The following is a 14,120-nucleotide window of genomic DNA, read 5'->3' as shown; positions in this document are numbered from 1 at the left end:
ACTATGGTGGGGTGATTTCTCGCTTTCTGTCTCTATGTCTCTCTCTGTCTTTCTGGCGAGCGCTTGCACCCTATAGCAAAAATCTCTCCAAAAAAATAAAGAAAGAAAACAAAAGAAAACCCATTTTTTGCACTGAAATCAACTCACAGGCCCATATTTCTGCAAACTTTTTTTGTTTTTTGAGAGGTTTTTGCTATAGGGCGCGTGCGCTCGCCAGACAGAGAGAGACAGAGATACAGAAAGCAAGAAATCACCCCCCAGGGGGGATGGCCACACCGCAATCCCTTCTCCTCCATTCTCCTCTCCGGATCTTGGGCACGCACACACATGCGCCTGGCATGAGTTTAAGTCACCGGGTCCGGGACTCGAACCACAGTCGACTACGTGGGAGTCCAGTGACATAGCCGTTACGCTAACTGCTGGTCCCTTTCTGCAAACGTTTTGAAGTTCCCTCATACGTACCTGTAATGCACAGGCTAAGCATCCCTAATCCAAAAATCAAAAATCCAAAACTTCTAGACACCACCATGACGTCACCAGTCACGAATGGGAAATTCCACATGTGGCCTCATATGATGAGTCAGCTTTGAAGCACTGCGACCCAAAACACTGTATGAGGTTGCCCTCAGGTTGCGTAAGGTGCACATGAGACTTAATTAACCTCCGATTCAGACTCGCCTCTCAACCTCAAGATATCTCATGTAAATGCAAACATTTTACCTCCTCCCCACCCCCAAAAAAGAAACCCCAAACCCTTCTGGTATCAAGCATTTCAGATAACAGATGCTTGCCCACACTTTTTTTTTTCTATTACTTTAGACCCTTTAGATTTGTCTGTAATAAGTAGCCACGGACTCCACGTTTCGGAGTTCTTTCTGTGACACCATACGGTAACAACTCGGCTTACAACCACGTGTGAATCTCCCACTGCTGGACAGTGGCATGATAGCCGTCAGAGTGACCTTGCTGTCACTGCAGGGCACGTCATGAGGACCTTTGTGCATTCAGGTTCGACCAGAGACGGGACTGATAAATTCTGGCTGCTGAGTCTGTCATCAGCCCATGAGCGCTAGACCTTGGCACACAAAGGAAGACAAAGACCCTTGCAGGGCAGGAGAGCGGCTTGAGCAAAGTCGTGGGAGTACAGTACTTCTGTGAGGGCGACGGTGCATGCAGACGGCGAGGACAGCTAACAAGCTGTGGGAAAGTGGGGCACAGGCACCTTATCCATATGGAGAGCCAAGAGCCAGGCAGGAATATGGTGGTTGTGGTGGCTGGAACCCACGCAGCCAACTGTGCAGCTCAAATCCAGACCCACGCCAGGCGCGCGTGCATGCATGCCCCAAATCCCGAGAGAACAGAGAATGGAGTGCAGCATGGCCATCCCCCAGGGGGTGCTTTCCACTTGCCTTCTCTCTCTTTGTCTCACTCTAGCGAGTGCACACTCCCTTTAGCAAAATTAAAATAAAAATGAGAGTCTCTAGTGACACATAAAGAGCTTGGATTTTAGTTATGCAGACAGCATCATTTATTTTTTTAGTTTGTTTGTTTATTTTTTGAGAGACAGAAAGAGGAACAGGCAGGCACCACGATCTCCGTCCGGTCTTGGTTTTCTATGGAAGGAAACGATGTGTGCAGATTCGAACCTCAGAAAGGTGAGTCCGGGACCACAGGTGCATGATAGGAACAGGAAGACAGAGCAGGCGGGGAGCTGAGTGAGGAAGCCATGATGACCATGCCAGTGGGAAACCGTGGCGACTCCTACTGGCGTGGAAGGAGCAGAACCTGGGGGAAGGCGCGCTGGCGGTGCAGGACAGCGACCACGCATGCAAACGCGGCTTCGCTCTGAAGGCCGACCGGATGGTCACAGCGTTAACTGAGACACAGAATGTGAAGGCGACAAGTTCAAGGAAAACGGGGGTTTGGGATGGTTGTGTGTTGCGTGCGGAATGTCCCCGGGTGTCTAATATGCAGTTCTAGGGCTTGGAAGAAAGAGCTGGGAGCAAACAGAAAAGCCCAGCGGCCATTGCTCCCCCTCCAGCCCGGCACATGGCTGACCGGAAGCCGTTTCTTTACCTCACACATGCAGAAAAGCAGCACAGCACACCACGGACACCCCTTTACCGGAGGGACAAGTCCACGGTCGAGGACCCGAAATCCCAAGGAGTCAACGCCAGAAGAAACTGGGTCAGCAGGTGGTGTCCTGGCCTCATTGGCAAAGGGCTGTCCTGAATGGCCCCAGGGCACAGGTGACAGAGCCCCCAAAGCCCATGTGTGCAGGGCTGGTCCTGATCCCCCACTAAATCTGGGACTCAGAAACTCACACCCGTAGAAGAAGACTGAACCGGACCAACGTGCTCGTTAGACACGTGGCAGATCTGCTGGTTTGGGTTTTTGTGCCTGGCCCAGGTTTTCCCTGAGAAATTGTCATTACAAGCCCAAAGTAGCGCTGGGCTGGCTGGGTGGCCTGCAGGAGGGAGCTGTACCCATCCCGTCTCCCCTCTCGGGGACTCCACGGTGGCAGCAGGGACTCGCGATGATGCGGGTGTTTGCAGCAGAGCTTGGAGCTGCTACAGACCAGGCCTGGGCTCCACGGAGCTGGTGTTGCACCTTCCCCAGCGCACCCAGGTCAGTAGGCCTGTCTTCACGTGGGCCGGAGGTCAGAACTGACGCTGGGCCAGGGGACAGGGCAGCAGCGATGCCACTGGACCTGTGTGGGGAGGTTCTGAGATCCTGTCCCAGGACTTGCCTGGCACCCTGCGGAGGAGGGGAGCTTGTGACCAAGACTAGACGGAGATCATTGGGGGTGCCTGCCTGTCCCTCTTTCTGTCTCTCAAAAAATAAATGAATAAACTAAAAAAAATAAAAAAGAACGTATAGTACTGACGTGTCTAGGAGTGCCCAAACTGAGAAACCAGTATGACGTGCGATCCCACACACACACCACATACACACATGCACACACACACACACACACACACGAGATCATTGGGGGTGCCTGCCTGTCCCTCTTTCTGTCTCTCAAAAAATAAATGAATAAACTAAAAAAAATAAAAAAGAACGTATAGTACTGACGTGTCTAGGAGTGCCCAAACTGAGAAACCAGTATCCACACACACGGCCCACACACACCACATACACACATGCACACACAAACACACACACCACACATATACCACACACACACCTCATACACACAGCACACACATACCACATGCACACATGCACACACACACACCACACACCACATACCACACACATATACCACACACACCACACACACACACACACACACCACAGGATGCTAAGTAAGGCAGAGCCTTTTTGGAGGGACTGACCCGAAACCAGGCCTCATAGTCCCCACAAACAATACACACACACATACACACACACCTCACACACATACCACACACACATATCACCTACATGCACACACGCACCACACATACCCATGCACACACACCACACACATGCACATGCCACACACACATGCACACACAACATACCACACATGCACGCACTCACACACGAAGCTCACTCAGCAGGCCAGCAGACACAGGACCGGCAGGAGAAGATTCCCAAGAGCCTCAGTAAATGCTGTTTTGGCTAGAGACCGAAATAAGGAAAATAAATACATAATTAAAGACATAAAAGAAAAACTAAGAAACAAAGTAAAGGTCTCCCCAAGGGCTGGACTGATTAGTAAAACAATGACTTGGAAGGATAGAAAACATCTGGGGTAGAAAGTGTGGCCCCTGAACTAAAATCTCGTCACAGGCTACACAGGTTACCCAGGAAGAGCGAGAGAAGTTGGGAGTTGAAAGTGGTTTGAGGGGTTAACCAGCACAGGGGGAGGAAGAGAGCGAGTGTGTGATGAAGTGGGAGCCCTGGAGAACAAGATGGAGACCTCCACGCACACCCACAGCGTACGTCACCTAGGCGTTCTAGAAGAAGAGCATGCAAAACCTAGTATTTAAAATGCAGAGGCCGGGTTGGCAGGTGGTGTGGTGGTTAAGGCGCTGGACACTCCCACATGGCCAACCATGGTTCTAGTCCCAGACCTGGTGGCTTGCTTTCTCACTTTCTTTCTCTCTCTCTCTCTGGTCAAATTAAAATAAATGAGTGAATAAATAAAATTAAATAAATAATTCTTTTAAAAAAAAATGCAGAGGCCGGGTTGGCAGGTGGCGTGGTGGTGAAGGAGCTGGAATCTGACATGGCTGACTGCGGTTGGAGTACTAGATCCAGTGGCTTGAAAATCTCAATGAATAAATAAATAAATAGCTGTTTAAAAAAATGCAGGAGCCAGCAGATGGCATAGTGGTTAAGGCACTGGGTTCCCGCATGGCTGACTGTGCAGTTAGAGTCCTGGACCTGGCCACTTGAAACTCACACTGGACGTGTGTGCACGCCCTAAATCCCAGGGGAGAATGGAGAAGGGGTTGCAGCGCAGCCATCTCCCCCCCTCTCTCCGTCTCTGTCTTTCCGGCAAGTACCCCCACCCTATAGCAAAAATAGATAAATAAACGCACTTCAAGCCGCGCTTCCCCGGGAGCCCCTTGAACTCGCCGCTGCTCTCCCTGTTAGCACTAGGTGCTGTCTTCTTTGGTTTCCAGACTAACGGTCGATATATTTTTTTGAAGTGCCTTTTCCAACAGGTGACAGGGGTGTCTGTGTCGCTCACTCTGTCATCGTCTTTGTGCCGTGCCCATCCCGAGACAGGCCCACTTTCATACAGTGGAATGGGTGGGTGGGCGGATTCCTGCGCGGATCTGCCTTCTCCGGCCAGCACAGAGAACCAGGGGCTGGCTTCTGTGTTCCGTGGCACCTGATGACCACAGTGGCTGTGGAAGAGGCTCCGGTGCGTGGTCTGGCGGTGGAGGCGGAGCGGCTGCTCAGAGCGCAGGCAGTTTTGACGCGGGCTGTTTTCCAGCAGCAGGGGGCTGCCAATCACTGTCACATAAAGCAGTCTCAACAGCTCTGCTCCAAGTGACCCGAGGTGGACCCGTCTGAGCCGTGGGCCGGAATACTAAACTGCATTGTGTTTCTCCAGCTTGCTGAGCTCGAGCCACAGCTGCAGTCAAAACGTTTTAACAAAATTAAAATCTCAGTGGAGGAGGGGAAGCAGGAATAAGGAAGGCGGGACAGAAGGCCGACTGCCAGGGCCAGGCAGAAGTCACCGGGGTTGCCGCGTTCCTGTATTTAATTGTAATAGGAAGATAGCAATGAAGACCGAGAGGGGCCACGTTTGGATTAAAATAGTCTGAATATTTTATAATTTGCTGAAAAGAAACAAAGATAAGAATTTTCTGGAAAAATACATACACCAAATGGAAAGGACCATGGGCAGAGAAGTAGAAGCGACCTCCTCTGAGAGCAAATTGAGAAAGATCAATTACCTCTGGTCACTTGCTATTTCCAGGCTAATGAATTACTTTGCAAAAAGCCTGGCTCTGTGCCGGGTTTGGCGTGAAGGACATCCCTAATGCGCATCTCACACAGATGGAAAAGGAGTGGGAGGATAAAGTACCACTTCTTCTTTTGGGAGTCAACATAAATAATTCCTGTTACTATAGAAAAACTAAGACTTGATTTTATTTTATTTTATATATTTTTTAAATTTGCAAGACAGCGTTTGTGCTTGCCGGGGAGGGGTTAGGAGAGGAGAAAGCACTTCCTACCCACCATGGGGCCAGTCATTGCCACAATCCCTTCTCCATTTCTCCCTCCATTCAGGATTCCGGGCATGACACACACAGGTCCAGCATGTTTCTCAAGCCACTGGGTCCAGGACTCAAATTGCACAGTAGGCCATGGGGGACCCGACTGCCTTCACACGTCTGCCTCTGAGCCTGCCCCAAATTGAAAAATCTTTATGGTATGTTAGAGCTCTGAGGAACCCATTGTATTTTATTTGCATTGAAAGTGTCATTTTCAAGGGTCACTTTCAAGTGTCACTTAGAGTATGGGTCCTCAGCCCCTGGGCCATGGATTGGTACAAGTCCATGGCCTATCAGGAACCCAGCCATCCAGCAAGAGGTTAAAGTGGGCAAGCAAGCAAAACTTCACCTGTATTTACAGCCACTCCCCATCGCCCACATTACCACCCCAGTACCACCTCCTGTCAGATCCGTGGTGGCATCAGATTCTCATAGGAGCACAAGCCCTCCCGTAAATCGTACATAGGAAGGATCTAGGTGCGATGCGTGATGATCGGAGGTGGAACTGAGGCAGTGATGCTAGCACTGGGGAGCGACTGCAAATACTGATGAACATTAGCAGAGAGGTTTGCCTGCACAGAGACCCTAATACCTCAATTGCTTACAGACTCACATCAGACCCTATCAGTGAATGGCAAGTGACAATTAAGCTGCATCTGGTGGCAGGTTTTAAGTCAAAATTCAATGCTTATTTTAGTCTGTGCACAGCCGGCCCATGGTTTCATTTCTCATTTCTGTCCATGCCTCTTTCTCACACTGCGTATTTGTCTCAGTCACAGTTTTGATAACTCCACAGCTAACCCTAGCCAAAGTGAGTAAAATATGTCCCCGGAGAGCTTCTTTGAAAAGGGGGAAAGACCCAATGTTGCAACAGCAGAAGACTCTAAAACCATCAAACAAAAAATGAGCTGCATCTAAGAGAAAATGTCAAGAGTCCTACTCAAATTATGGGTTCCCTTCTCCTGTGTTCTCCTCTCGGGATGCTGGGCACACATGCACATGTGTCACAGTGGCCATGTGGGATCCAGTGGTCTTAACCTCTGTGCCGTCTGCTGGCCCTGTCGTGAACTTTTCGAAGAAGCTACAATTAAAATGTGGCACGTGTTCCCCTTTCAGCGAGCACCATAACTAGACGAACAGATGAGATAGCAGGGATCCTGAGGCCGAGCTGTTGGGGAGGATTAATGAGTCATTTGGTATGCGGTCCAGGTTGAGCGCCTACCGAGCTGACAACCAGGCAACAATGCTTGTTTCTGTGTGATGTATTTCCAGGAGGAGCTGCAGCAGGATAAGGTGTGTACTTTTGTTGGCAGCTAACGCCACAGCGACGGAACTGTCAACAGCCAGGTCTTCGAAAGACTGCGTAGCAGGACAACTGACCTGGTCACTTTGTGTGGGTATATGCAGAGTGGCTGCCATCTGGTTTCATTACGTGAGTCAAAGAGGTCACTCCTGAATGTGCACTGTGTCGTCCATACAGAAATGCTGGCTGAATAATGTCACCTGAGCTTAACAACATTTTGCAGGATGTGATGAAAATTACCAACCACATTAAAGCACGTGACTTTGGCTCACGTCTGTTCACGCAGCTCTGTGAGGGCACGGACGCCAAGCACTCACCTCTACGCACGGGTGAGATGGCTTTCTAACGGCAGGCCAGGAGAATCTCTGCAGAGACTTCTTTCAGAAGAGCAGTCACCACCAGCAGCACATTTCAGTGACACAGAATGGGTCGCAAAACTTGCTCACCTGTGTGACATATGTGACCTGCTCAATGAACTTGATCTGTCACTTTATCTGACGACTGTTCTAGTGGCTGCATTCAAAGCCAAACTGGAATTGTGGTGACGAGGGAACACTGGGATTTTTGAAGGTTTCAGACATTAGTGGAGACCTTGAAAGAGATCGAGCCAGGCCTTCCTGTCCCAGCTGGTGCATGATCGTGCATCTCAGCTTTCAGAAGACTTTGAGCTTTAGGCCCGCAGGTGGTGTGGGGGTTAAGGCGCTGAATCCTTCGTGGCTGACTGTGTGGTCCACTAGTCTCAGACCTAGCAGCCTGAAAATCACACCATGCGCATGTGCGTGCATGCCCAAAATCCCGACAGGAGAGTTTGCAATGTGGCCATCTCCCTCGGGGGTGCTAGCTCACTTTCCCCCTCTCTCTATCTCTGCACATGCCCTTTGGCAAACATCTAAAATAAAAAGAGAGAGAGAGCGCGCGCTTGAGCATTGCTCCTCAACCACAAAAATTCCCAAACTGGGAAGGAATACAGCCTTTTCGTGAATAAGCCAGGTGAACCGACTCTGTCCCGGCTAGCAATCAACTGCCAGAGATGGCAAATGACAGTGGCCTTAAAAGCATGTCTGAGACTGGGCCAGCAGATGGTACAGCAGTCACGTCACTGCACTCCCACGTGGCTGGCTGTGGTTCGAGTCCTGGACCCAGTGGCTTGAAAAATCACGCTAGTATGTGTACGTGCGTGCCCAAGTTCCCAGGAGGAGAATGGAAAAGAAGGGACTGCGGTGTGGCCATCCTCCTGGGGGGGTGATTTCTCACTTTCTATCTCTCTATCTCTCTGGCAAGCACTTGCGCCCTATAGCAAAAACAAAGGCAAAAATACATAAAAAAAAAAAAAAAAGGAATGTTTGAGACAACTTCCAATCTCTTTATGTTCTGAATTAAAGCCAAGACAGAATACCCTGAGACGGTCACCAAAGCACGGAGAAGCCGCTCCACTCCAACACCCTGTCTTTGTGCCACAGGGTCGTCTGCAGTGACAGCAACCAAAGCGAGATTTCAGAGATGGGACATAGCAACGCACCCGGGAGTCACTGTCCCCCACCACTCCACGCCAGGACCGTCTAGCGACCAGAAACGAGCTCAGGGCTCCCAGAATACCCTGAGACGGTCACCAAAGCACGGAGAAGCCGCTCCACTCCAACACCCTGTCTTTGTGCCACAGGGTCGTCTGCAGTGACAGCAACCAAAGCGAGATTTCAGAGATGGGACATAGCAACGCACCCGGGAGTCACTGTCCCCCACCACTCCACGCCAGGACCGTCTAGCGACCAGAAACGAGCTCAGGGCTCCCACGGAGTCTGCACCAGGAGGCTGCCATTGCTCTGTCACCAGGGTCCCACAGAGTGTGCACTGGGAGGCTGACATCACTCCGTCACCAGGGTCCCACAGAGTCTGCACCGGGAGGCTGCCATTGCTCCATCACGCAGGGTCCCACAGAGTCTGCACCAGGAGACTGTCATTGCTCCGTCACCAGGGTCCCACAGAGTCTGCACCGGGAGGCTGCCATTGCTCCATCACGCAGGGTCCCACAGAGTCTGCACCAGGAGGCCGCCATTGCTCCGTCACACAGACAGTGCAGTGCTAATAGAAATCAAGTGCACACTGAGCACAATGTTCCAGAATCACCCCAAAACCGCCTCCTTCTCTTGGTCCCTAGAAAAATTGTCTTCCATGCAACTGGTCCCTGGTGTGCAGAAGTCTGGGACCTCTGACTTAGAGCAAAGCAAAGAGAAAGAAGCCTGACTCCGAGAAACACGAGCTAGCTTCTTCAGTTGGCTCCACGGAGAAAGGAAGAAATAACTCGTCCAGTGTCCTGAGTGCTGCCAGCCCTGGGGATGCAAAAAAGGGGAAGCCGACCCTCAGTCCTGAGCACAGGCAGACGCCAAAGGGTGAGAAAGAGCCGACGCCCAACCCCAGGGCATCGACGAGCCCAGAGCAACAACGGTTGGTCCCAGGAGGGATTAGAGCCAGGTATCGGAAGTCAGGGATCCACATGTCTGTTTTATTTTTTGAGAAGTTTTGCTATAGGGCACGTGCGCTCCCAGAAAGACAGAGAGAGACAGAGAGACAGAGAGCGAGAAACCACCCCCTGGGGGGATGGCCACGCTGCAATCCCTTCTCCTCCATTCTCCTCTCAGGATCTAGGGCACACACGCACACGCGCCCGGCATGAGTTCAAGCCACCGGGTCCGGGATTGGAACCGCAGTCAACTACATAAGAGTCCAGTGATGTAGCCATTACGCCAACTGCTGGTCCCACGTCCCTCTGTTTCTATTTTGTTTTGTTGCTTTACATTTTCTTTCTTTTCTTTCCTCCCTGAGCAAGAAAAACAGAAAGAGACAGAGCGGCCCCACCCACGAGAGGGTGCTCACCATGAGTCCCCACCCCGGCCGGCCAGGTCGTGGGCACACTTGCACACAGCAGCTCAGGAAGGTCTCAGGCATGGACCAGAGCCCGCCGCGTGGACCGGCCTCTCAGAGCGGCCTTGCCCTGTGCCCCCAGGCCCTCTCTGTCCTGCTCGCTGCAAACCGCGTTTCTCCCATGCGTCTGTCCTCCTGTCTCTCCTCTCCTCCACTCCCTTACTCTGTCCACCATCCATCCACGCGTCCACTTAGCCCTATTCAGTCAGGCACCACGTGAACCGATGGGAGAGGACAGGGGAGAGAAACGTCAAAAGAAGTCTCTACATTTCCGGAAGTTTCTACAACTGTGCCCGTGACGACACAGACTTGGCACGTTGGTCCCGCCCAGATATGAGAGCACTGGAGTCCTGGGGAGGCCAGGGAAGAGGACAAGGCGAGGGTGAGCAGGGGCAAGTGTGCTGCGGGAGGGCCGGGTTCACGAGCACAGAAAGCGGTGGCTTGAGGGTGGCTCTCCTGCCAGCAGCATGCAGCCAGCCTAGGCCCAGGCCTCTTGGGCTCCCCTGACCACCCCCCCACACACACACACCCCGGCCGGTGTTGGGACTTTCACCCACAAGAAAGCATATTCAAACACCAGTGAGCGCATGACTCGAACCCGCTTCCTTCACATTATTTTTAAATTAAAAAAAATTTTTTTTTTTGTTTGTTATAGGGTGTGTGCGCTCACCAGGAAGACAGAGAGAGACAGAGACAAAAGGCAAGAAATCACCCCCCGGGGGAGATGGCCACGCCGCAATACCTTCTCCTCCATTCTCCTCTCGGGATCTTGGGCACGCATGCACACGCACCCGGCGTGAATTTAAGCCACCAGGTCTGGGAGTCAAACTGCGGTTGACTACATGGGAGTCCAGCGACATAGCCACTACGCCAACTGCTGGTTCCCCTTCACATTATTTAAAATTAGATTTGTCACCAACTTTCCTACCTCAATTATTACTAAATTATTTGCATGCACCCGTAATTGACCATGAAGGTGCATGCAGAATGGTGTGGTCGAGTGTGCTGCACGACAGCGGGGACCCGAGGGCAGTGAGTCAGGGATTCTGCAGAGAGCTAAGAAGACAGAGCCTGGGGCCAGCAGGTGGCACGGTGGTTATGGGCACTGGACTCCCACAGGGCTGACCACAGTTCAAGTCCCAGACCTGGTGGCTTGCTCTTTCACTTTCCCTCTTTCTCTTTCTCTCACTCTGCCCGTCTCTGGTCAAAATTAAAAATTAGGTAAATATATAAATAAATACAGTTAAATAATTCTTAAAAAAAAGAAGAAGAAGAAGACAGAGGGACCAGCAATTAGCATAATGGCTATGTTGCGGGACTGCCATGTAGTTGACTGTGGTTCGAGTCCCGGACCTGGTGGCTTAAACTCACTCCAGGCGCGGATGCGTGCGTGCCCAAGATCCCGAGAGGAGACTGGAGGAGAAGGGATTGCGGCGTGACCATCCCCCCTGGGGGGTGATTTCTCACTTTCTGTCTCTCTGTCTCTCTCTCTGTCTTTCTGGCATGCGCTCGCTCCCTATAACAAAAAGCTCTCCAGAAAAAAAGAAGACAGCCTGATTCCACACCCCACTCTTCTGCTCACACACGTTTAGACCTGAGCCACTGCATTTTTTTGATAATTATTTTAATCTTATTGATTATCATTATTTTATTTTATTTTATTTTTATTTTGACTAGATAGAGACAGGAAGAAAAGGAAAGTGAGAAAGCAAGCTGCCAGTTCCGGGATTCGAAACAGGGTCAGCTATGTGGGAGTCCACCATGCTCCTTGCCACCCCAAGCTGCTGCACGTTCCTCTTATTCTCGTGCACTCTTGGCGTGCCCAATTCTGTTTTGGTGATGCGTTCCGCTGCTTTAAACGGCTGTTTGAAGGGTTAAGACAGAGCTGGGAAGCAGATGAAGCACGGGGGGATGACTGCTGTCCGGGCGAGAAATAATCGAGTTAGTTTGGCTAAATTCAGCTCGATGGCGACATTAAAGCTCACAGCCAGTGCGTCACACTCGAGATGGACAGCTCTTCCATAATGCTGTGGGAAACAGCACCCTGGCCTCCCTGGGAAGAGGCCGTCCAGGACAGCGTTTCCCAGCCTCCAGCTGCACCACGGCCCCGGGGCCCTTGCGCTGTAGTCCGAGCAGCAGGGTCTGGGCTGGGGCTGGGGGTCCCGTTTCTCACAAGTCGCAAGGAGGCCAAGGCTCTGGTCCTGCGGCGAGGTGGTAGAGAATCCCACAGATCATCCGGAGTTCTGAAAACTGCCCCAGCCCGGGAACCGCACGGGCTTTGAGGTCCAAACCCTCCGTGTCTAAGTTACAGGTTGGCGCTGTCCCCTCGACCTGTCTGCTGTCAGTGACAACATGGCAGGGAGGCAGCCCTGTGGGATGGTGTGGACGGACTGGCCGGTACCGGCCTGCAGCAGGACCACGGCAGACGCATTATGATGAATCCTCCTGAAAGCCACTTGGAGCATACAGACAGACAGGCACGTGGCAGAGGGCGAGGGGGCATATCCGGCGGGCTGGCCCCCTCGGTCTCCCCTGCCCTCATCCTGCTCAGCTGGGACCACCGGCCTCCTCTGTGTAGGCTGGGCTGGGCACTGAACCAGGCGGGCCATGCGGGCTCAGCCGCTGCACACACAGGTGCCCTCTGGGCAAAGGCCCTGGTACTTTCTTAAGGTTATTTGCTGATTTCTTCCATAAGCAAGAAAAGCAGGGAGAGAGAGACAGACAGACAGGGACAGACAGACAGCACTCCATCCGGACCCTCCAGCCACGGCCCACCCCCAGCTCAGCCAGCCCTGGTCATGGGCTCGCGTGTGCCCAGGGTGTCAGGGGAGGTGGCAGGACGCAGGCTGGTACTCGCCCTGGCCTGCAGGGCACTGCTTGCTGCCCACCTCCATCGGCCCCTGAATAGCCACTTTGATTTAAGAGGAGTGGACGAATCCCCTTCCTCGGGGTCCTGTGGTGCCGGTCTAACAGCAGGTGCCTGCATCCGGCCGTCAAAGCTGCTGTCAGAGCCTCAGTGGGAAGATAGGCATAAAAAAAAATTAAAAAAAAAAAAGCCAAAGGGCATGCATGCTCACCAGAGAGAGACAGTAAAAAAAAAAAAAAGCCAAAGGGCATGCACGCTCACCAGAGAGGTAGAGGGAGAAAGCACCCCCCCCCACCGAGTGTGGTCGCACTGTGATCCCTCCTCCACGTCCCCATTCTGTCAGGATTTGGGGCACCCACGCACATGCACGCACCTGGCATGATTTTCAAGCTGCAGGGCTGGGATTTGAACCATGGTTAGCCATGGGATCTGACCCCCTTAACCAATTTAATTTTTACTTCCTTCTTTTCTCGTGTGTGTGTTTTTGTCATAAGGCACGTGTGCTTACTAGAGAGAGGCAGAGAGAGACAGAGAGAAGAAGTGAGAAATCGCCCTCCTGGGGGGATGGCCACACCACAACCCAGTCTCCTCTCAGGATTTTAGGAACACACACACGTGTCCAGTGTGGATTTTCAAGCCTCCTCAGGTCTGAGACTTGAACTGTGGTAGGCCGTGTGGAGTTCAGCACCAACCACCATGCCACCTGCTGGCCTTGACTCTTACTTCTCCACCCACTTGTCCACCTGCCTCTCTCCTTGTCCACCTTCTCTGCAGTCCCCCGTGGAGCACACAGACGTCTGCAGAGCTGGGGCAGAGCTGGGAGGTGAAAGGTCCGTGGAAGGTGAGCTGAGCCACAGTGCCAACCAGGAGGAGTCTGACCTAACTACGGCAGAGGGACCAAAGCCGGCGCCACCTCCAGACACAGCCAGGACTGCACTTAGAGAACAGGCTGAGGGCCGCCCCTGTGGTGCAGGGGTGTCACGCTGCTCAGGCAGAGCTGGATCCTATGGGCAACCAGGGGTTTGGCTCCCAGGGCCCCTGTGGTCGCCAGGTGTGCGCCTGCGATCCTGGCTGGCGGGGGTGGGGGGGTTGTCTCAGCGAGAGACTCTGTTAGGCGTAGCCTTTCTCTTCCTCTCTCCACCTTTCTCTGTCCTTAAGTTAAAAAAAACAACAGGGGGACCAGCAGTTAGCGTAATGGCTATGTTGCTGGACTCCCATGTAGTCGACCGTGGTTCGCGTCCCGGACACGGTGGCTTAAAACTCATGCCGGGCGCGTGTGCGTGCGTGCCCAAGATCCCGAGAGGAGACTGGA

The 14,120-nt window shown here is 52.4% G+C and overlaps 1 protein-coding gene across 1 annotated transcript in view; it reads right to left on the bottom strand.

Moving 5' to 3' along the window:
- Nucleotides 1-12,551, bottom strand: part of SLC10A4 (solute carrier family 10 member 4) — a 35,686-nt gene extending 23,135 nt beyond the window's left edge. The window contains 4 exon segments of the mRNA XM_027775607.1: nt 1,786-1,845; nt 2,125-2,228; nt 4,729-4,953; nt 12,344-12,551. Of these exon segments, the coding sequence (XP_027631408.1) occupies nt 1,786-1,845; nt 2,125-2,228; nt 4,729-4,953; nt 12,344-12,551 (597 nt within the window).
- Nucleotides 12,552-14,120: the final 1,569 nt, after the last annotated feature.

This window comes from Tupaia chinensis, unplaced genomic scaffold (assembly GCF_000334495.1).
Source record: "Tupaia chinensis unplaced genomic scaffold, TupChi_1.0 Scaffold000054_1, whole genome shotgun sequence".
In the NCBI taxonomy this organism is placed as follows: Eukaryota; Metazoa; Chordata; class Mammalia; order Scandentia; family Tupaiidae; genus Tupaia; species Tupaia belangeri.
The sequence above is the reverse complement of the archived record's forward strand: the minus strand, read 5'-3'. Positions and strand labels throughout refer to the sequence as shown.